Genomic DNA, 24306 nt, shown 5'->3' with positions numbered 1-24306 from the left:
AAAAAAACCTCAGCTATCTGAAAAATTACTTTCAATTTCAAATTCAAGTAAAAAGTAAAATAATATATGTAAACACATTCAAAACAGTACCTGACACATCACAGGTTTTAAGTTAAATAGGAATAATGCATCAGTAAACTATTACAATTGAATTAAACATAAAATCACTAAACTAAAAGGTAAACCTAAGGATAATCTTAACTAAAAAATACTAACATTCTAATATTTACTGAGAATCTACTAGATGTACAATACCAGAGAGAGGGGGAGGACTCTGAGCTGTTTTTTGACAAGATTATAAAATATCCAGATCAGTGACTCCCAAACTAAGGTCCCTAGCTCAAGAAAGTAGTAATGAGCAAAACCCACAGGTATTATATAAAATGAACCAAAGATGGCCATTGCATGATGGCCCTAAATTATATACTTCTTCACAGCTGGTAGGGATCTTAGCTCAAACGCCCACTGGATCAAAGACCATAAATGTTTAAAATAAAAATTAAAAAGCCTATGGCCAGGAGCAGAGGCTCATGCCTATAATCCCACCACTTTGGGAGGCCAAGGCGGGTGGATCACAAGGTCAGGAGATCGAGACCATCCTGGCCAACATGGTGAAATCCCATCTCTACTAAAAATACAAAAACATTAGCCGGGTGTGGTGGCATGCGCCTGAAGTCCCAGCTACTAAGGAGGGTGAGGCAGGAGAATCACTTGAACCCAGGAGGTAGAGGTTGCAGTGAGCCGAGATCGTGCCACTGCACTCCAGCCTGACAACAGAGCAAGACTGTCTCAAAAAAAAAAAAAAAAAAAGCCTGCTGGGGTGCCAAACTCAAATTCTGAAGCATCCATTTACTTTCAATATGGCCCCAAATAAGCATATTTTTAGCCATTTAGAGCCTGCCAAGTTTGAACGCCCCATGAAATTGCACCCAACATTTGCCAGACACATAAAACCTGGGATTATCAAGACCCCCAAGCCGCTGCTGCCCTTGAGAGTTCTATGATCCAGAGACTCTCCACTGTGCAACATCTCTTAAACATGTAAGCCCCTCTATGATTCTTTCCTCCCCACTCCCCATCCCCCTTGCCCTCTTTGCCCTCTGGATGGTGGTCCCTCACCCTGGTCTAGAAAACGTCCCATACTGAGAGGGATTTCCTTTGCCTACAATTCTGTCAAAGTCCTTGTTTATTCCTGTCACCTTGTTGACAATCTTTTTCCTTGATCAGGCTGAAATTCCTAAACTTATCACAAGAACACGGCTGGATTTTTTTCCCCTAAATTACAAAAGGGCTAAGGAAAGCACCGATCTAGATCATGGGGAAGGAGGTGCAGAGCGGGGAGCATTTGCAAAATGTTAAAGTACCGGCTTGACATTTCAAAACACAGAGTTCATGGAAATGCCCAGAAAACTAAAAAACCTCTGTGGCTTCAAATAATAACTTTTGGTTTAAAGAAAAGTGTTGATAAATCTTTTAAACTGCTGAATTAAAAAAGAATATTCCTGTGTACGAAAAGCGGTTATAATAAAGTATTTGTTCATATGCTCATTTTTCAATGAACAAACTACTTCCTAGCATTTCTAAAAGTGTTGAGATGTAACTTCTTGCAATTTTATATGACTACTACTTATACATGGCCTACCCTACTAAACTGGAATCTTGATGGCAAGAACCTTATCTTATACCACTCTGTAGCCCCTATAACAAATTCAGTGACTTATGTAGGGATGAAGACTCTCTGACTAATGACTTAAAATAATGGTTATAAAGAAAAAACTCTTCCCTCCTTACCCCCCCAAAAAAATCGGTCCTAATCTGTAATACTATATTTCATGAGGCTTCAAGACCTCATTTTTCATTTCAAAAGGCTGCTCTGACTGGAAAACTGCATCTTTATCTTCTCTCCAATAAGAATCCACAATTGGAGACTTTAGTGAAAAATAGTAGAATCTGTTACTGAATGAGGTTTCTGAATGTGGTCTACAACACACAGCCTCAAAAAAAAGTCTTCACAACTAACTGATGAGTATTTTACGTTATTTTACAATTTAAAATCTGGAGTCTTGGACATGTAATAAAACACATACACTGTTACACTACCTAACCCATAAGGCATGAACTTGTGTAAACTACTACTTTAGCAAAAAATATTAGAGAATTGTGCCAGACAGGCATCACTGAACCAGGCAGCGAATCGAGATGGAGAAAGCCTTCTGAACCGGGGAATAACAGCAGTCTGTGCCACGAACTTTTCAGCCTGGCACTGCAAAACCCTAGAAGGGCAAGCCCCAAGCACCAGTAGGAGTAGTCTGGAAATAAGTGCACAGAGGCCACCACAGGGCTGCCCCCCGCAAAAAGGCCGTGTTACCTACCTGCCGAGCAAACTGCTCACCTCAGAGCTTCAGAAAACTAGCTGTGGCAAAAGAGGCCTGTTTCTCAACAACAGAAGCAACAACAATAATATTAATGACTGCAAACATTTAGTAACTACTGTGTGCCAGCACTAACAACTTTACACATTACCATTTAATCTTCACAAAAGCCGAAAGACATTGATACTTTATTGCCGCCTTTTAACCGATAAGAAAACTAAGATACAGAGAGATTAAATGAATTGTCTTGCGTCACTCAACTAATAAGCAGTGGCGGCGAGATTTAAACCCTAACCGAAATAGTATGACTCAATGCTCGCTGCGTACCCGGTGTTCCCATCGTTCCCCAACCCAGTTCCTGACAGTAACCTACATGGGGGTACGAGCACTGTCGGAACATGTAAACATTGCCAAAGCCGTTTCCCCACCTTAGGCCCCATATATATGCAATCACACACCTCCTTCCCTACACCCTCCCCTGGGCCACCTCCTCACCTGCAAACGTCGCCTAGTTAGCCGGACCCGCGAGACGCACTGCGAGGTTAGCGTTTTCAAATTCAAACAATGGCGGCCAGGGCACCGCACTGAACGCTGGGAGTGGGTGGGGCGTCCGCACCTCCGCCAGGGAGCGCTGCCGGCTCGCGCTGCGGACTTTCTAGTGGCTCCCGGAAGAAGCTCTCCAATGTGAGGGCGGGTCTTGAAACGCGGGCAGCCAATGAGCGGAAGCAGGCGTGGACAGCCCGGGTGCCGACGGTCTCGTTTGCCTACCAGCTCGGCTAGTCGGGCACTAATAGTGCGCTTCCTCACGGCGGTTGTGAGTCCCACGCTGTTGACTGTGACACCGATCTCCGATTCTGTCCTCGAGGCAATAAAGATGTGGCGAAGGCCCGACGTGAGGCCGCTGCTACTGCACTTAGTCCTGCGACTCCCCAAGGACTGGCCGAGGAATGGCGGGCCAGCCACTTCCCAGTACTGTCCCTACGGGGTTTGAAAAGACTCGGCATCCCGGGATTCGGAGGGTCACTTCCCTCGCTGCATCCCCATTGTGCAACTGCCAGTCTCAAAATTGATGTAGGTAAGCTTATGAATGTTAAAACTAATGAATGCAAGATGCTAAAACAAAGCAGTAACTGAAAGGTTGTCGGGGAAGAGGATGTTAGTATCTCAAAGAATTACCCTACAGATCATTTATTATAAAGGGAAAGTAGAATTTTACACTGAAGAGATTTATTAGACATACCTTAACTAAGTGAAGATACTTAGCATCGCTAATAGCACCTGATACTGTTTGTACTAGAAATGTTTGACATGAATCTAATCATGAGGAAACAATCAGGAAAAAACAATGTAGAACATTCTACAAGACAACAGGCCTAGGCTCTTCTTCACAAGTGTCAGTGTCGTGACAGGAAAAAGAAAACAACGAAGTGGACAATTGCTTTAGTCGAGAGTCAAAAGAAACCAAATGAAATCTGTGAATCTTGGTTGGTTCATAGATTAAAAAAAAAAAACAAAACTGCGAAATACATTTGTGGACAATTGGGGAAATTTAAATATGAACTACATATTAGATGAATCAGTTTTAAATTGGTTGCATGTGAGAATGAATTTGTGGTTAAGTGGAAGAATGCCTTTGTTTTTGGAAGGCACTGGCGCTTGCTAAAGTAATTAGCAAAGTGTCACAGTGTTTGCAGCTTACCTTCAAAAGATATGGCAAAAAAATAAAATAGAGAAAGCAAATGTGGCAAAATATTAGTAATTGGTGAATCTAGGCGAAGGGTATAATGGTGTACATCGTACTAGTCTTGCAACTTTCTAAAATAACTGAGATTTTCTAAAATAAAAGGAGAGGGAAAAAGGAATAAAATTCTGATCTTTACCCCGGCCTCCCAGGTCCTGCACAATCAGGTGTCGGCCAACCTCACTGCCCACTAACTGTACAGTAAGTTGATCTGCTCTGGATACCTCAAACACAACTTCTTTCCAGCATGTATGAACCTTTGCATGGGTTATTCCCTCTACCTGAATTCTCTCTTCTGCATTCAACACATGGCACTTCCCTTTATCCTTTAGATTACATCTAAAATAGTACCTTCTTAAAGAAGACTTTGCTGACTACTGTATCTCAAGTGAGCACTGTTTTTTTATTTGCAGGTTCAATTTCATTTTTATACTTTTTACAACTAGCAATTGTTGTTTTTCCCCTGCCCCGTAAAATGTAAGTTCTGTGAGTAGAAGAACTGTGTTGTGTTTGGTCACTAATGTATCCTCAATGACTCTGTAACACAAGACAAGCAAATCAATATTTGTTGAACAATGAATGAAGGCTTATGTGGCTGGGTAGAGACCATGGGGAGGAGTCAGGGGAGTGAATCTGGAGGCATGGGCCGAGGCCAGACCCTATAAGTCTTAGCCAAGTTACTGACTTGAGTATTATGAAATGCTTACTGGATAACCGGTTTTAAGCATGGGCATGGTACAATCCAATGTGCGTCTATCTTTTGAAAAGGTTAATCTCCTGGAGAAACTAGAGGCAGCCAAGGAGGATGCTGTTGCAAGAGATTCCAGGAAAAGATAATGATAATGTGGACTTGGAAGATGGCAGAGGAGTTGCAGAAAAGTGACCAGATTTTAGAGGTATTTTTTCCTACGTTTTTCATTTCGGCACCAGCTGCTGGGTTTTTCCCTTAGGGAGATGCAGAGCCAGCTTGATTGGGAAGTGCTTGAGATTTAGTACCCTTTCCAAAGAATTCCATCTGTGCCCTTGAAATGAACATTAACCTAAAATGAAAAATTTGGTAAGTTAAGTTACATCAAAGTGATTTTCTGCCCTGGCCACAGTCTCTACTGTTAGTAATAGCTAACTTCCTTTATGCCTGGTAGTATTCTTAGCACTTTATACTCATTTAATCCTAAGAGTAACTCTGTGAGGCAATTTGTTGTTAACTCCTATTAGTGGAAGTGGAAACTGAGGCGTGGAGCTAGTAAGGAAAGAGTAAAGCTATCTACTAAATAGAAGTGTTGAAGATTAAATCAGGTAATAGTGTAGAGTATTTATAAAAGTATCTGGCACATGTTAAGTAATAACTTGTTTCAATTTATATAACAAACAGTGAGACTGGAATTTGAATCTGGGTGATCTGGCTTTAGAGTCCATGCATTCTTTCTCCTCCCAAAGTTTGGATCCAGCACCCCTGGAATTCTCTTAAGAAAATACTAAGTGCTTAACTCCTACTGCAAAGCCATTTCTAGAAGCAAGACTGAAGCAACTCACTTTTCAATCCCAAAATAATACTTTTGAGGGTGTATTAATTACAAAGGTTTAAATAACAAGTTCAACAAAAATTTATCAGTCACCCACTAAGTGGCAGATTTCTCTACCCTTGAGAGGCCCTTAACAGGCCTTCTTCTAAAGCAGCCCTTCTCAACCTGGGATTTCAAGAGACAATTAATCCCTAAGCCTTTAGGTACCCATTATATATAATGTATTAACTTCTTTCGTATACATCTAGAATGGCACTGGTTCTACACCATCCTGAAAATAATTTTTTTTATCTCCTATTGTTCATATGGGGAAATCCATATGCAAAGTATTTCAAAACATGACAAATGCTGTAATAGAAATGAACAAGGAGTAATGGGAGCAGAGTGAGCATAACTTAAAAGTAATGCTGTGAAGTCAGACTTGAGATTGAGTACAAGCCCAGCCACTTACAGGGCTCATAAAATTGTTGTGAGGATTAAAATAGCATATGTAAGTTATTTAGTATAATCCTGGCACATAGTAGGTTTCATAATGGTAGTAATATTTATTAAATCTGTTTATTAAGTCATTAGAATGCAAACTCATTATTATCTTGGTCTTCTATAGCCCCAACATCTAAAACCGTACCTTGCACAAAACAAGTACTCAATAAATACTTTTTGATGTAATAAGGGACATCTACTAGGGAAGATTTCTTAATGTAGCATGTAGGCTGAAGAAAGTGATTGGGATTTGCCAGTGAATCGTAGGAGGAGGCCATTCCAGGCCATGGAAAGCTATGAGACAATGATAAAAAGAACAAGAGTTCACAAAAGATTCCAAAAACTAAATACCTACTTCAGCATGACTGTGAACATTAGCTGAAGTGGGTAATGGCAGGAGATAAGAAAAGTGGGCAGAGGCTAGATCATAAAGGGCCCTGTATGACATGCTAAAGAAGAGCTAGAATTATATTCTCTAAGGCCTAGGTTTTGCTCAGCAGAGGTATGGAAGGAAAAGTGTAGGAAGAGAAGAAACAAGAAGGATTGAGTCTTAGTCTATAATACCAGAATCTTAAAAAGTGCAAATCAAGAAATGAGACAACAGGATGTAGAAGTTTAAGCATATCATTTCAGTGTGCAAAGGTAACTGGTACAGGAAAAAGTATATGTAACTTTCTAGAGCTAAGTGCTTGTCTGTAGGAAGTACATAGATATCTATAATTGATACATGAAGAAATAACATTAGGAGGAGCGTATCATTTAAAGATATAGTATTTGGTATAGTAATTGCCAGAAATACTAAAAACAAATTATAAGAATAGTTGCCCCTGGAAAGCAGGCCTGGAGATGTGAAAGGGTGAGATTTTTTTATTATAAGATCTTTTTGAATTTGTAATAAACATTTTTTAAAATTTAATGTGTCCTAGCTGGACTTGGTGGCTCATGCCTATAATCCCAATGTTTTGGGAGGCTGAGGTAGTAAGATTGCTTGAGCCCAGGAGTTCAAGACCAGCCTGGAAAACATGGCGAAGCCGTGTCTCTACCAAAAGTACAAAAATTAGCCAGGTGTAGTGGTGTCCTCCTGTAGTCCCAGCTACTTGGGAAGCGGAGGTGGGAGGATGGTTTGAGCCTGGGAGGCAAAGGTTGCAGTGAGCCAACATCATGCCATTACACTCCACCCTGAGCAACATAGCCAGAGCCTGTCCCCCTCCCCCCCCAAAAAAAAAAAAAACAAGAAAATTTAATGTGTGAGGAAAAAAAGAAGCATTTCTTTGTTGATCATTTACTATGTGTTAGGCTATGAGATCCCGTTACCTCCTTAGTGAAGGAATCTGTAAGCTGTGGTAGTGATTTTTCTTCAGAGTCAACTTGACTAGCTTTAGTCTCAGGAAAAACGCAGTTAAAAAGAAAAAAGGTTAACTGTAAAACAGCCTCAAACAGGTCCTGTAGGAGTTATTCTAGAAGAAGGCATTGTTATAGAAGATAGTTTGAAGTGTGTTATTGCCCCTGAAAACCTTCCAGTAGAACAAAATGTGAATATGGAAGACAGTGATATTGATGATCCTAACCCTCTGTAGGGATAGGCCAATGTATGTACATCTTAGTTTTTAACAAAAAAATTTTAAAAGTAAAAAAATTTTAAAAATTAAAAATTAAAAAAAATTGATAAAATAAGAATATAAGGGAAGAAAATATTTTATCCAGCCGTACAGTGTGTTTGTGTTTTAAACTAAGTGTGACTACAGAGTCAGAAAGTTAAAAGAAATGTAAACATTTATAGGAGTAAAATTATATATTATATATAACATTATATATTATATATAACATATAATATGTTGTATGTTATATGTTATATATAATTATATTATGTAATATAAATTATATAATACATAATGTGTATTATATAAAATATTTATATGTTATATATTATATATTTGTATATTATATATAATCTATAAAATATATTATATAAATAATATGTAATATATAATATAAACATAATATATAAAATTATATAATATATATTACATGTGATATATATTTTTATATAACACAGTCTCAATATTATTGTATTGTAGGCTCAAGGGGTACATGTGCAGGTTTCTTACATGAGTAAATTGCATGTCACAGGTATTGTACAGATAATTTTTGTCACCCCGGTATTCCACGTAATACCCAATTATTTACTAGAATTGAAACATTTCTGAATTATACTAGCTGTTAATGAAAAAGAGTCAAATTCTGGAAAATATTTGAGGAGATTTATTATGAGCTAAATATGAGTGACCAAAGCCTGGGGCACAGTCTCAGGAGGTCCTGAGAACATGTGCCCAAGGTGGTTGGGTTACAACTTGATTTTATACATTTTAGAGGGGCAGAAATTAACAGGCAGACTATCAATACATGTAAGGTGTCCATTGGTTCAGTCTGAAAAGGCAGAACAACTCGAATTGGCAGTGGGCGGTGCAGGGAGACTTCCAGGTCATAGGTGCATTCAAATAGTTTCTAATTGGCAATAGGCTGAAAGAGTTAAGTTATTATCTAAAGACCTGGAATCAGTGGAAAGGAATGTCTGTGTTAAAATAAGGGGTTGTGGAGACCAAGGTTCTTGTTATGCAGATGAAGTCTCCAAGTAGCAGGCTTCAGAGAGAGTAGATGGCAAATATCTCTTATCAGACCTGAAAAGGTATTACGTGAGACCTTTAGTTAGTCTCTCCTGGATCAGGAAAAGATCTAGAAAAGAAAAAGGGTTATCTGTAGAATCCTTATCCCCACAAGAGACAGCTTTGCAGAGCCATTTCAAAATATGTCAAAGAAATATATTTTGGGGTAAAATACTTCATTTTCTTTCAGAGCCTGCTGTCATGTGATGCTATACTGGAGTCAGGTTAGAATTTGGTATCTTATTGCTACAAAGAGTCTGTTTTGCCAGTGTTAAGATCTCTGTTTTATTGTTAACGCTGATCACTTGTGCCTGAATTCCAAAGGGAGGAGGGTACAATGAGGTATGCCCAACTACCACCCTTCCCATCAAGGCCTGAGCTAGTTTTTCAGGTTTAATTTGGAATGCCCTTGGCCAACAGAGGTGTCCATTCAGTCAGTTGGGGGGTTTAGAATTTTGTCTTACAGAACTGTGCTTTTACTCATTTTTATAACAGTCCAGCCAAAAGGACTGCTGTTACACCCAGTAGAAAAAGAAAGACTTAGGAGTGAATCAGTAAACTTCAGGCATTTGTAACAGTTCATATTAGACATATGAGGAAGATCTAAATAAATATGGGGAAGATGAGAATGAGGAAGAAAAGCTGGCCTTCCAATAGGAACTTATAAAAGAGTCCATGAAATAAGGCTCAAACCACAGAAGCTTAAAAGTCATTAAAAATGCTAATGAATTCTTTCTGAATTCTAAATTAAAAGAAACATTTTATTAGAATGTATAAAATGTGTTTTAATTCTGAACTTGATTAACAATTCTGAGTCACAGTTGGGATGTACAATTTTCAGAACAGTTTAGAAACAAGCAAACAAAAAAGCCTTTTAAATGAGTGGATATTTAGGGAATACTTGTGGGAGTGTTTGGGACATTTGCAATGAGCTCTTTCATTTTTCCTGATTGCTCATTGTGAAGCAGTAAGTAACAGGCAGTAAGTACCAAACAGATCATTTGGTACAAAAAGAAAAATCTATATTCAATAACTATAAATTTAGGAACTCTAACCTCTTGCCACAGCATCTCCATGTTATTCAGCATTGGGGCTCAACTACTGACTGTGTCAATCAAATAAGAGTATCAGGTTCCTGTGCTAAAACTATTCTAGCTCAAATCATCTTGGCAGACAATACCAGAAAAAGAAACATTTTTCTGTCTGTTAAAGTGACCAAATATTAGGAGACTAAATATAAGCAGAAAAGACAAGTAATAGCTGCATAACCTTGAGCAAGATACTAACTGACCCTCAGTCTTTTCATCATTAAAATGATATTTTTAATGCAGGTCTACAGTCTCTACTCTGCAATTCCAAAACAGGACAAAAAACAAAAACACTGTGAAACCCAAAAGTGTTTTTGTAAGTTTGGCACCAGGATTATATGCCCAAAAAACCTACTGTGAACAAATATGAAGCCTCTGTTGTCTCAGCACTTGTATCCATAAGTCACACATGCCTCTATTTGCTGACATTTTCTGACTTGGGGATTAATTCCATGGAAAATGTCGAAAAGAGCTAAAGTTATACCTACAGGTAACAGTGAGAAGAAGAAAAGGAAGCATCTGTCTTTATCAGTATCTCAGAAAGTGGAGTTATTGCAGAAACTTGACGTTAGTATGTTTGTGAGGTGTCTTACTGAAGAATATGGTATGGGAACTCCACCATGATATATGACTGAAAGAAACAGACAAGTTGTTGAAATTTTATAGTGACAGCGATAACCGGGAACTAATGAAAATTAGAAAAATATTGCATAGAGCCAAAAATGAAGATCTTGACCCTGTGTTGAGTGAATGAATTTGACAACAAAGAAGTAAAGATATACCACTGACTGGTTTGTTGGTCATGAAACAAACTAGAATATACCATGAAGAACTGAACATTGAAGAAGAATGTGAATATTCAGAAGGCTGGCTGCAGAAATGTAAAAAGTGTCATGGAATCAAGTATCTTAAAATCTGTGGTGAAAAGCTTCTTCTGATGATGAAGCTACTGAAAATTACATTGATGAATTTGCTAAGATAATATCTGATGAAAATCTTAGCCCTGAACAGATTTACAATGCTGATGAAACAGCTCTGTACTGGTGCTATGTTCCTAGAAAAACCTCAACAATGGCTAACAAAAGAGCAGCAACAGATGTCAAAGATAACAAGCAAAAGTTAACTGTTCTTGGGTGTGCTAATACTACAGGCACACGCAAAATAAAATTGGCAGTGATCGGAAATAGCCTATATCCAAGGTGTTTAAAAGGTGTGCATAATTTACCTGTACATTATTATGCACACAAGAAAGCATCAGTAATGGAAAATCTTTTCCAACTGGTTTGATAGGCACTTTGTGCCAGCAGCATGAGCTCGTTGCAAACTGGACTGGAAGACAACTGCAAAATTTTATTGTTTCTAGATAACGGTTCTGCATATCCCCCTCCTGCACATCTTGTGAAGAGCAATGCTTTTGGCATTGACTTTCCCCCCAGTGTGACGTCTGTAATACAGCCTTGTGACCAAGGAATTCTACACTCCGTGAAGAGCAAGTATAAACACTTTTTTTTGAAAAGTATGCTTGCTTCAGTTAACAGAGGCCTGAAAATCCAGGACTTCCTTAAAGAATTTAGTCTTAAGGATGCCATCTACACAGTTGCTAATGCTTGGAACGATGTTGATAAGTCAACATTAACAAATGGTTGGCACAGACTTTGGGCTACAATGATGTTTGCAAATGACCTAGCTGATGAAGATTTTGAAGGATTTCATGACTCTAATGAGAAAACAATGGTAGGATAACTCATTACCTATGCCAAAAGTTTATCAGCCAAAAGTGTAAATAAGTTAGAAGAAGCTGACATTGAAGAAATGATTAACATTGATAATGATGAACCCATAGTGCACCCTAAGAGTGATGGGGAAATTGCTGAGATGGTGTTAAATGCAGATCAATATGAAGGTGGTAGTAGTCATGATGATGACATTATGAATTTGGGTGAAAAAAATCTCCATAGATCATATGGCGAAAATGTGTTACTGATTAATTGCTGGCCTTGAACGATGTACATTTATCAGTGAGCAAGAGCTGATGACAATTTAGTCAATTAAAGAGAAACTGCTTAGACAGAAACCAGTGTTAAGGAGGCAGGTGAAACTGGGAAACGTATTTAATAAAGCTCTCTGTGGTAATACCGCTTCATCTCTTGACAGTCCTGTTTCTGGCTCATCAGATGTCCAGCTCCAACCTGGTTTCATAGACATGGTAATACTGGAACAACCTCTTCTCCAAGATGCTCAGGCAGTTAGAGGTAATGAACATTCATTGCATGTATATGTGATATGGGTTAGTTTTCATCAGTATAAGTTTTAAATTTTACTTAAAATTTCTTTAGAAATAAGCTTTTTCACAAGTGACAAAACACATTAAAAGCTTGTGGTATGTGTGGTCTATATTTATCTTCCTATTTCATATACCAATAAACTTATTTATGTAAAAATGTTATTTACCAATAAATTTACTAATATATTTTTGTAAATAAATTGTAATATTATTTATGGTTTTGTTTCACTTAGTGTGAATTTTCATACATTTATTTGCAGAAATAGTAAGATTAATGTGTTTCATTACATATTACTATCCTGTACCCATTTGGAATGTTACAAAATATATGCAATTTATGTACTGTATTCCAAAGGATTGCAATTTCTTCCTGAATTCCAAAAACCTCTCATTTCCAAAACACATCCAGTCCCCAGAGTTTTAGATAAGAGATTATGGATCTGTGATTCTTTTTTGTTGTGAATGATCTAGTGAAGTGATCAATGTAAAATGTCTGGCACAAAGTAAATACTCATTAAGTGTAGTTGCTATTGTTAATATTCCATTACTGTACTTTTAAAATGTAAGACAAGCTTTTTCTGGCATTGAAGTTAGCAAGTTGACATAGCATAGGTAATGATAAACATTCTTCAAGTTTTATTACTCTAAGAGATGCTTTGGCAGTGTGATGCTGATAAAGTGTATTAGAGTATCTTCTATATCTTCATCCAAGAATGGAAACATTTTGCAAGTCAGAGGATAGAAAATGTTACACTACATCAAATTAAATTGCATGTTGACAAAATATAAACACATCTAGTTAGCCCTTATTAATCAAAGAAATATAATATTTTTATCTGATGCTAACTATCCTCTCATCTCCCTGTGCCACAAACACCAAACAATAATTTAATCTTCCTTGTGAGCAAAAATTGATATTTTAACCCTGTTTGTATAATTTCAGCTACTATTGTAAGACCTTGCCATAGCTGAATACATAAAATTGGTGTTCTGTTTTGTAAAGAAAGCTGTTACTATAAGCCTGATGAATGTGAATTGATGCCTGTAGCCTGGTCTTCTTTGTTTTGTTTCATTTTTTGTAATGTTTGTTCATTTAAAATATAAGATGTGTTGCTTTTCTCTCACTATAAAAGGCATACATCATTCTTGTAGAAAACATGGAAAATACAATTTATAAAGAAGAAAATAAGGCCGGGTGCAGTGGCTCAAGCCTGTAATCCCAGCACTTTGGGAGGCCGAGATGGGCGGATCACGAGGTCAGGAGATCGAGACCATCCTGGCTAACACAGTGAAACCCCATCTCTACTAAAAAATACAAAAAACTAGCCGGGCGAGGTCACGGGCGCCTGTAGTCCCAGCTACTTGGGAGGCTGAGGCAGGAGAATGGCGTGAACCCGGGAGGCGGAGCTTGCAGTGAGCTGAGATCCGGCCACTGCACTCCAGCCTGGGCGACAGAGCGAGACTCCGTCTCAAAAAAAAAAAAAAAAAGAAAAGAAACTCATCCCTAATGTGATAGCCAATGATATAATCATTCTTAACATTTGTTTACTTTCAAAGCTATCTGTTGTATTAAACTGTAAGCCTTATGGGGGCAGAAACCATGTCCATTCATTCCTGTTCTCCACCCTGTCCTTGCCGTCTTACTGTAGTAGGCATGTAACACATTTAAAGAAAACACACACTCATACACTTAGGGACCAAACTGTATTCACAGGGTTTTTTGGCCACATTACTTTTAGTGAACACTGTATTGTGAGCATTTTTCCGTGTGAATTCTATTTGATTTGACAAAAGCCAGATTTTCTACACTGCATTCAACTTACCCTTTTTTCTTCTGGGACTTTCTACTCACAGGCCCAAGGGTAAGCATTATTCTGCAGTCCCTCTGCCAGAGTACCTACCTTCTCTATTGTCCTCACCATTTTTCCATCATAGTTGTCCCTCTTATTTCCCATTAGCTCATGCCACAGCTTTCTGCTAGCTACTCTTACCAGGTATAAGAAACCGTCACCATCATGTAAACTCATATACAACCTGACTGGCGATTGGCTCCCATTCTCTACTCAACATATTTCTTCAATTGGGGTGAGCTAAATTTGCACAGGAGAGGCTTGACATGGAAGGTAGAGAGAATCCCAGAGGGGAGAGAAACAGCAGCAGCTCCATCTTAGTAAGTAGGAATATGGAGGGTGGGTCCTGTGTCCACAGTGTTATCCATTCCATTCTCTTAGGATCGGTCATAGAAACATTCAATTGGAAGATGCCTGGAGTCACTATGCTGACCTGGAAATCTCAGCTACGTACATGGTTAACAGTCTGTCCCACTGATATCTAAACTAAAATGAAGAACCGACCACCAGGTGATATGAAACCTTGTATCGTGAGCCAAACCCTAGGAACTGGCCTCATGTCATTGAATTTTTGAACATCATTGACCACGTTGTGTCAGGCTTTTTCTGTAATTTGTGCAAAAATCTAATGACGGATAATGTTCTCCCTCCTCTCCCAGCTAATATGGTTTACATGAGCTGTTCATTTGTTTAACCTAGGGATAGGAGTCATCTACAGTGTGAATTCCAGTTGCTTAGTGGTGGCTGCCTGAAATGCATGTCTGAAAATTTGGAGCCATGTTTTTGCTTAGTCAGTCACTGTGTGGTGGTCATTTGTTGATATCTGCCATTGGTACAGAAAGTAGAAATGGCAGAACATATGCTGTCTGTCCCTTATGGGGGCCTTACGTTTTCCTATTTACCTTTGGTTCAGACCTTTTGCTTTGCTCGGCTAGTGTAATTTATAAGTCATCTCACAATCTCATGTTCTTATTCTGCATTATATTGCTCTAGCAATGGACAGGGACCCCTTTTCCTTGACATACACACAAGCCATTTGTGTGTATATTGGTCACAATTAAAAGGCTGTAGTGATGGAAAGGGTACTTTCACATAAACCAGACATTTAACTTTGGACACACCTGTCTTTAAAAGTCCTTCAAATGAAATGAACACTCTGATACTGAATTGGAATCTAATGTATTACTATGAAATCATAATTTTTATTATTTTAGAGACAGTCTCACTCTGTCACCCAAGCTGGAGTGCAGTGGCATGATGATAGCTCACTGCAGTCTCAAATTACTGGGCCCAAGCGAGCCTCCCACCTCAGCCTCCCAAGTAGCTGGGACTACAGGTGCATGCCACCATGCCAGGTGAATTTTTTGTATTTTTTTGTAGAGACAGGGCCTTGCTATGTACCCACGCTGTTCTCAAACTCTTGGCCTTGAGAGATCCTCCCACTTCAGCCTCCCAAAATTCTGGGATTATAGGCATGAGCTACTGTACCTGTCAACTCATCATTTTTAGTACTTATACAGAAATATAGAAGTGTATACACACAGGGGTATGTACACAGGTCAGTGTATACTAACGGGTTAGTATACATGCAGATATGCCCAGTCATAGGGGCTAAAAGCAATGATACTCCAGTAATAGTGAGCATGCCTAGTACCCAGATTTGATTTTTAAATACCATTCTTAAATAAAAGGAACCAGGGTTCCTTCAAGAAGTTGTTGGTCCCAGGCAGGTCAGGGAAATTACAGAATGAGCCTGTAATATCTCATGGTGCCAGAAAGTAAGGAAATGCTTTAAAATAAAGTAAGATTTGTCAAAGGTACATAGGCATCAACCTAAAGAATCTCCAAAAGACCAAAGCTGGAATAATTTCAACAACCAGGTAAATAATAACCATATTGACCATAGTGGATTATAACCCACATGGTAAAATAAATATTCCTGTGACCATATATTGAAGTAATTGATTAAATAAAGAAGTGGGGGAGAAGGGACAGCTTTTCCTTTGAGTAGAATTCTGTGGTGGCTAAAGCAACTCCATCTTGGATGATGCTCTGCCACGTTGGCTTCTGATTAACCCCTGTTCTGGGAAGGCCTCTGAGATTTCTAGTTTATCTGTTGTTTTTTCTGCAACAGCAGTCACTTACCTTAAATCCTGACCTTAGGCTAAACAACCTTGATGTTATCATACTTCAATTATCCTACACATCCTTTCTGAACTACCCCTCCTTTATGGTATATAAGACCTGGGTCTTGGGGATAATGGCATGGGGACCCACCATCTCATCTTGTGCCCATCTGAGACACAGACATGGCTTCTGTTCATTTAATGTTTCTAAGAAACTGGATGTTTTATTAAATGTTTCTAAGAAGAAACTGGATTGTCAGCATCTTTCTTTGGCCTCTCAGCTTCCTCAGACTTGGGGGCAGGTTTGCCCAGACCTGGCCACCACAGAAAAAAATCCAACTAATAATGGTAGAAGAATAGAGAGAAATAGAAAATGACCACTAGGCAGACATCACAATGATAATTGTAGCAGAAAGGATATATAGATGGATGCTAAAATCTGTGAGTGAAAGTTTGAGTTGAAACAGACTACATAGTCTCAAAGCATTTTCTCCAGACATTTATTAACTATCCAGAGAAAAATAATAACATTACAGTGGAGAAACTCAGCGAAAACCCCCTTAATCAAGTGATAGATCAACATCACTAGTAGTACAACAATCATGAATCGCATTATGTGATACACACATCCTATTACGTGAGGACGCAGTATCATTTCTGTGGCATTCTTGTAAAAAATGCATCACCTCAGTCCACTCAGAAGAAAACTTGTCGGGCACGGTTGTGCATACCTGTAATCCCAGTACTTTGGGAGGCTGAGGCAGGAGGATCGCTTGAGGTCGGGAATTTGAGACCAACCTGGGTGATATGGCAAGACCTCATCTGTACTAAAAATAAAAATAATTAGCAGGGCGTGATGACGCATTCCTGTAGTCCTAGCTACTCAGTAGGCTGAAGTGGGAGGATCACTTGAACCCAGCAGTTTGAGATTACAATGAGCTATAATCACACCACTGCACCCATCCTGGGTGACAGAGGAAGACCCTGTCTCTAAAAAATAAAGAAAAGAAAAGAAAATACAAATTGAGGGACATTCAACAAAATAATTGATCAGTACTCGTCAGAAGTATCAAGGTCATGAAAGAGCAGGAAAGACTAAGAAACTTACAGTCTACAGGAGACTGAGAAGAAATAACAACTAAATGCAATGTGGGATTCTGTGTGGGATTCTGGAACAGAAAAAGGACACTGAAGGAAAAACTGACAAAATTCAAATAAGGGCTTACAGTATAATAAGTAATATACCAATGTGGATTTCCTGGTTCTAATAATAGTACTATGATTATGTAACATGTTAAACATTTAAGGAAGCTATGTGCAGGGTGTATGGAAACCCACTATACTATTTTTGCATCTTCTTCATGAACTAAAGTTTATTCACAGTAAAAAGTTAAATGATTTTTTGAAAATAAAGAGCCTGTCGGCCACCCCAGCTGAAGGGAAAGCCTCCTTCCAAGCCACTGTTTTCTACAGGTTCAGGCTCCAGCCGTGATATGCAAGCCCATCTTACTCCACACCTCTCATCCTCCAGCCTTCCCTAAGGTCATCCTTCTCAGTTTATTATGCAGAATGACTTATCTCTCCACTACTAACTGAAGGCTAACCTTCAAAAACTCATTAATATGTTGAAACACCGGGTAATGTAGTCCAGGTCTTTCCTTCAGCAGCCCAGGGGAACCAGCAGAGACTTCATAATTTTAGATTTTCCTTTCTCCATTTCCCAGGCCCTGAGAAGAGAAGATCAGAATAAAGATTGATTTCCTCATTGATGTGAATTTTGTCACAACCACTATCTTTGGAATTCAGATGTTACTATGGTCAGTTTGGGTTTAAATAACACTTCTGTCTTCTCTATGTTACACTCCTAAGGTTGTTAGGATCCTATGAGCCTATTTAGTTGTTTTCTTTAAATGATGGCATATCTAAAAATTGTCTCATTTTATACTTGGAGGTTAGATTATCTTAAAAGCCTCCATTCCTTTGTTAAGTAATCCATTTTTGTTTTGCTTTGTTTTCTTTTCAGAAGTATTAAGACCTTCCTCTTTAGTTTTCTGAAACTTTACCATGAACTGTCAAGGTATGATCTGGAGTCTTTCAGTTTGTGTTTGTATTTATTTTAAATAGCTCGTGGGCCCTTTCACTGGCAGTTTTATTTCTTCAATTGATAATAAGATATTTTAAGGCCGGGTGTGGTGGCTCCCGCCTGTAATCCCAGCACTTTGGGAGGCCGAGGAGGGCGGATCATGAGGTCAGGAGCTTGAGACCAGCCTGGCCAACATGGTGAAACCCCATCTCTACTAAAAATACAAAAATTAGCTGGGCATGGTGGTGGGCGCCTGTAATCCCAGCTACTGGGGAGCGGGGCAGGAGAATGGCTTGAACCCAAAAGGCGGAGGTTGCAGTGAGCCGAGATCATGCCACTGCACTCCAGCCTGGGTGACAAGTAAGACTGCATCTCAAAAAAAATGAAAAAAAGAGCTTTTATTCTGTTATTCTTTGTATATTCCCTCTCTTATCCATTCCCACCATTCTCTCCTTCTGGAATGCCTCTGCAGTTTTCCTCAAATGTGTGGTGATTCTTGGTTGTGTCCTTAGGTTTACATTTTTAGTTACCTGCTAATCTGCCTGTCTGTCTGTCTGTGAGTGCTAATCTGTGTATTGTGTTCTGCTTCCTGTGGTTACAGAGGAGAGGTAGGACATACCACCAAGCTAAGGGGGTCATCAACTCATCTGGACATGGGAACCCCCACTTTCTTTTGGTGGTATATATGCCAGCTGAATACTCCCGGCTTGCAATACCCAAATGTTCTCATTCACCGGATATTGCTTTTGCTGCTTGCTGCATAGCACAAGTGGAAGAACTGCCTAATTGTTCCTACTATTGTAACATTACAAAAATCACACTGAATATTGATTCGGGACTGCCTCTTGTTCCCCATATCTGCTTTTCCTAAGCTTGGAAAGGAAGAAACCTGGGCAAACATGTATTTGTTTATATTATCAATTTGATCCAATACTTCTGTAGACGTGTTCAAACATTTTTAACAGATATACTACTTTTCAAACAAAATGTTATGTAGAGGATCAATATATTAGGTAAAAGCAAAACTGATCTGTTTGAAGCAGAGGAGGCAGCCCTGAATGTGAACTGCTGGTCTCCCCTCTGTTCACTGCAGCTCCTGAGACCGTCCATGGAATCCTAGAACTCTGCAGGGCAGTTTAAAAACCACTGATAGGTTCTTAAGAAGTGGTAGCTATCATTATTATTACTATGAAAATGTTGCCCCTCATCCTTCCCTAGCCCAAGGCCAGCTATAAGCCCTGATACCAGCTTTTGCTGTTTGTCCTCCCAGTCCCATCTTGCAGAGAGAATGATAGAAAAGGCTGGGCACGGTGGCTCACGCCTGTAATCCCAACACTTTGGGAGGCCGAGGTGAGCAGATCACTTGAGGTCGGGAGTTCAAGACCAACCTAGCCAACATAGTGAGACCCCGTCTCTACTAAAAATTGTCCAGGCGAGGTGGCGGGCACCTGTACTCCCAGCTACTCTGGAGGCTGGGGCACCAGAAACGCTTAAACCCAGGAGGCAGAGGTTGCAATGAGCCGAGATCATGCCACTGCACTATAGCCTGGCCGACGGAGTGAGACTCTGTCTCTCAAAAAAAAAAAAAAAAAAAGGAATAAACAGCTGAGCTTCTACTAAATATGCCTAAGCACCATCCCAGGAACTTACATGCTACCTCACTTAATCCTCACAATGAGGCAAGTGTTTTGATCTACAGGATAAGATGAAAAAACAGAGGCTCAAACAAGCATAGCAGTAATGTGTACAAATTCAAATGTGTAAGAAATGTACAGATATTTTCTTAAGTTTTAATTAAAATCAACTACTAGCATGATTACATTGGAATGGCAGGAAATGACATCTCAGTCATTTGAGGGCTTCCCTCACAAGACATGACTCAGGATTCTAGAATCTTGCCCAACATGCCAAAGCATGGAGAGTGCCTGTCCTGTTATCCGTCTTCTGTCTGCATGAGTATCTGCGGGGTGCCCAGAAAAGCTTACTCTAGACTGGGCTGCTCCATGGCTTCTGTGTGATCTATAATGCCAAAAATATTTGAGAGGTTAGGGTCCCAGTCTTTAGAACACAGTATCTCAAGCTGTACCTCAACACATAGCTCTCCTGTCTGAGCTTTCTCCTCTGGCCACTATACCAAGGGTATTCAAGATCGCAGGAATCCTCTCATCCTCACAAACCCCGTTTTTAGTGATAGGGAGTATTTGTCTCATCCTTCTTGTTGCTCTCAATGTGTCTGTTTCTTCTTTTCTGGAAACACGTAGCAGAATCTAGAAGAGTTTGAACCATTATATAATAAAAGCTGCTCCATGATAACTTCTGCTTTCTTTGTGCAAAAAACCTTGGGAAAAGAAAATGCCAAGGGTCTTCTGCTTAGAAAGAAGATAGAGAGTATAGGATATGGAGAATATGAAGATTTAATTATCTCAATACACTTTCCTGCCACAAAAATTAATCCAACGCCCCCACAGTACTAAGAGGCAGAACTAAAATTCAAAATCACTCTTTCAGTTATGCACACCACCTACATAGAAAACTCATGTGAAGGTTAAGCTCCAGTTGTTGCTGGGCAGGTACTCCTAGACAGGGAAAAGCAGCAGCTGCAGATTGTAGCTGAGAGCTGCCCTGTGACCACTCTGATTGAGACCACAGTTGGGCAAAATACACACACTTGAGTCTTAAGGTTTGCAATTCAAACCCAGAGCTGTCTCATCTACAGCAGGACATTCAGTCATCTTACACTAGATAAATGCAGTGTTTCCCAAGGACAGAATCTAAATTATTCTGATCTTGGAATTTCCACATAGTTTATGGTTATGTAAAGATGTGCTTGCCAGAAACAGAATGACAGCACTATTAAAGACCATTTAAATAGAAGAAGTTTAGGCACCTTCTCAAACTGTAATATTAATACTTGCACAGAGGTTAGGGGCGCCAACCCCCTGCACAGTCGAAAATCCACACATAACTTTTGACTCCTCCAAAATTTAACTACTAATAGCCTGCTGTTGACTGCCTTACTGATAACATAAACAGTCGATTAACACATAGTTGGTAAGGTTGTATATATACAAATGTACAAAATATATACTGTATTCTTACAATAAAGTAAGCTAGAGAAAATAAAATGTTAAGAAAATCACAAGGAAGAGAAAATATATTTACTGTTTATTAAGTGGAACTGGATCATAAAGGTCATCATCTTTACATTAAATAGGCTGAAAAGGAAGAAGAGGAGGAGGAGGAGAGGTTGGTCTTGCTGTCTCAGGAGCAGCAGAGATGGAATAAAATCCACGTATAAGTGGACCCAAACAATTCAAACTCATGTTGTTTAAGTGTCTACTGTATATCCCTTTGAACAATAATTTTCATATTTTCAGGTAGAAGACTTATTTTAATACTGTTTCAAACAACCAAGAAGCTCATTTTGTTCTAAATTAACTTTTGCGGTGTAATATGGATTTGTTATACTCAGAAACAAAATTTTAAATAGCAAAAGGCTCTGAGAAAACAGAGCCACTTAATTTTAAATCTGTCTTTATTTTTGTTTACAGTAGTATTTTTATATTGACCTCAACTAATAAAAACACGTTAAAAATAAAAAATGCAGGATGAAAGAGGTGGTGTGGATCCTCTGAACAGCCAAAAGAGAAGTAATAAAGTTGAGGTTTTCGTAAGTGAGACCCTTGGACCAACAGTATTTTGTTGACCCTAGTCCATTTTTTTCTCTCAGTAAACCTTTTAGATGTGTTATGGAGTATAACAAAAGCAAAAGCAAAGGTAGAAAGAATAACTCTCCAAAGATACACCACCCAAAGACTACCACTGTTAATATTTTGATCTATTAAATCTATTTCTTTCAGAGTCTTTTCCTATATATTTTTTCTTTTTTTTTTTTGAGACGGAGTCTCACTCTGTCGCCCAGGCTGGAGTGCAGTGGTGCAATCTCAGCTCACTGCAACCTCCATCTCCTGGGTTCAAGCGATTCTCCTGCCTCAGCCTCCCAAGTAGTTAGTATTACTAATTTTTTGTATTTTTAGTAGAGACGGGGTTTCACCATGTTAGCCAGGATGGTCTCAATCTCCTGACCTCATGATCTACCTGCCTCAGCCTCCCAAAGTGCTGGGATTACAGGTGTCAGCCACCACGGTGGCCCTTATATATATTTTCAAATATTGACTATTGTTAATATTGTCTGTTTCCTTTTTTTCTTTTTCTTTTTTTTTTTTTTTTTTCTTTTTTAAGATGGAATCTCCCTCTGTTGCCCTGGCTGGAGTGCAGTGGCATGATCTTGGCTCACTGCAACCTCTGCCTCCCAGGTTCAAGTGATTCTCATGCTTCAGCCTCCCCAGTAGCTGAGATTACAGGCGCACACCACCATGCCTGGCTAATTTTTGTATTTTCAGTAGAGACAGGGTTTCACCATGTTGGTCAGACTGGTCTGGAACTCCTGACCTTAGGTGATCCACCCACCTTTCCTTCCCAAAGTACGGGATTACAGGCATGAGCCATGGCACCTGGCCTGTTTCTTCTATAGTCATGTTCAAACAGTATTTATGTAGTATTCTGTTTCTTCCTTTATTACTTATTATTATAAGTATTTCCCCCATTTAATAAACAGACTCTTCATAATCCTTTTTAATGGCTAATCGTTCATGTGGCATTATTTACTTAACTAATTCCCTATTATTGTACACAGAAAGAATTGTCTTCCAGAAAATTCATTCCTGTGCTTTGCCTCTCAAATTAGCCTTGGTGTATGTGGCTAAGTCTCAGGAGTTTCTGGATACCAAAGGATAAGTATCTTCTTAGACTCAAAAATTTTTCACAAAATTGGAAGCAGAGATTCATCTAAAATAGACCCAATTCTGATATATTATGAAATAGAATTAGAAATGTGTATGAATTTGTATGATAAACCAGGAAAATAATTTTAAAAATTAAATGTGGTTGAAAACTATTTTGTGTATATATTTGTGAATTATAGATGCAACCTGTATGAATAGAACTGTGTAGGGTCTTTTGTGATACCTAATTTTACATCTTTTGTAGGTGTACAAAAGAAAGCAGTGACTGTATGATTACATAAGGAAACAAACAAAACCTTGCCTTGCTTTCACTGAAGGATTTCTAGAACTGTGTATCTGTACTCCTGTTCTATTTTAAGTATGTCTATCCTTCGATTGTACTTTAGATAATAAAACAAGAAACTCTTTCTTGTTCAGTACTTTGGCGTTGTTTTCCTTACTTTTTCTCTTTTTGCATTATTTGAAATGAGTTTTATTCCTTTTCTGTATCATTTTCTTTTTTATTGGAAACATGTTTTATGTTTAAGAATTGATTTATAAAGGGGCTTTTATAACTTCTTTTTCCATATTAAAAAATTTCATTCTGATTAAGAAGACACAACATAAAATTTACCACGTTAACCATTTTTAAGTGTACAGTTCAGTAGTGTTAAGCATATACACATCGTTGTAGAACAGATCTCTAGAACTTTTTCATCTTGCAAACTGAACCATACCCATGAAACAATAACTCTCCACTTCCACTTCTCCACCTATCAGCCACTTTCCTGGCTGGCCTCCAGTAATAACCATCCTGCTTTCTGTTTCTATGAGTGTACTTCATATAAATGGACTCACAGTGTTTGTCTTCTTAATTCACTTAGCTTAATGTCCTCATCCATGTTGTAGCACATGACAAGATTTCCTTCCATTTTGTAATATTCCATTGTGAGTGTCTTCCACATTTTGCTATCTATTCACCTGTTGATGTAGAGTTGGGCTGCTTTCACCTCTTCACTGTCATGAATAATGCTGTTATGAACATGAGTGTGGAAATTGAAATTCTGCTTTTAATTCTTTTGGATGTATATTCAGAGATGGAATTATTCAATCATATGGTGGTTCTATTTTTAATTTTTTGAGGAACTGACATACTGTTTTCCACAGTGGTATAACCCTTTTTTAAAAAGAGAGAGATCACAGAAATATTCTGCTGGTAGAAGGTTCTGTTGGACCAACACTCTAGATTGACAAGGGCGGGAATTCACTTCCTCAGCTTCCATTGCTCCCATTCCTTCCCCTGACAAAG

At 38.7% G+C, this 24306-nt stretch overlaps 2 protein-coding genes across 11 annotated transcripts in view; one reads left to right on the top strand and one right to left on the bottom strand.

Moving 5' to 3' along the window:
* The window catches only part of KIF20B (kinesin family member 20B), a 70770-nt gene extending 67734 nt beyond the window's left edge, over window positions 1–3036 (bottom strand). Inside the window, exon 1 of one of the 2 annotated variants that reach the window (XM_033215975.1) lies at window positions 2868–3036. The gene's annotated coding sequence lies outside the window, so the exon portion shown is untranslated. Of the gene's footprint in view, window positions 1–2372; window positions 2430–2867 lie in introns of those variants that run through there. The other variant, XM_033215976.1, reaches the window with a different exon arrangement.
* A 60-nt stretch (window positions 3037–3096) lies between these two features.
* Window positions 3097–24306, top strand: part of PANK1 (pantothenate kinase 1) — a 122161-nt gene continuing 100951 nt past the window's right edge. The window contains exons 1-5 of one of the 9 annotated variants that reach the window (XM_033216008.1): window positions 3097–3443; window positions 4266–4314; window positions 4446–4501; window positions 4882–5009; window positions 12025–12122. In XM_033216008.1, coding sequence (XP_033071899.1) covers window positions 12074–12122 — 49 coding nt within the window. In that variant the 5' untranslated portion in view covers window positions 3097–3443; window positions 4266–4314; window positions 4446–4501; window positions 4882–5009; window positions 12025–12073. Of the gene's footprint in view, window positions 3448–3467; window positions 3857–4265; window positions 4315–4445; window positions 4502–4881; window positions 5010–5180; window positions 6762–8972; window positions 9007–12024; window positions 12123–24306 lie in introns of those variants that run through there. The other 8 variants (XM_033216003.1, XM_033216004.1, XM_033216001.1 and 5 more) reach the window with 8 other exon arrangements.

This window comes from Trachypithecus francoisi, unplaced genomic scaffold (assembly GCF_009764315.1).
Source record: "Trachypithecus francoisi isolate TF-2019V2 unplaced genomic scaffold, Tfra_2.0 Contig00586, whole genome shotgun sequence".
Classification (NCBI taxonomy): domain Eukaryota; kingdom Metazoa; phylum Chordata; class Mammalia; order Primates; family Cercopithecidae; genus Trachypithecus; species Trachypithecus francoisi.
The sequence above is the reverse complement of the archived record's forward strand: the minus strand, read 5'-3'. Positions and strand labels throughout refer to the sequence as shown.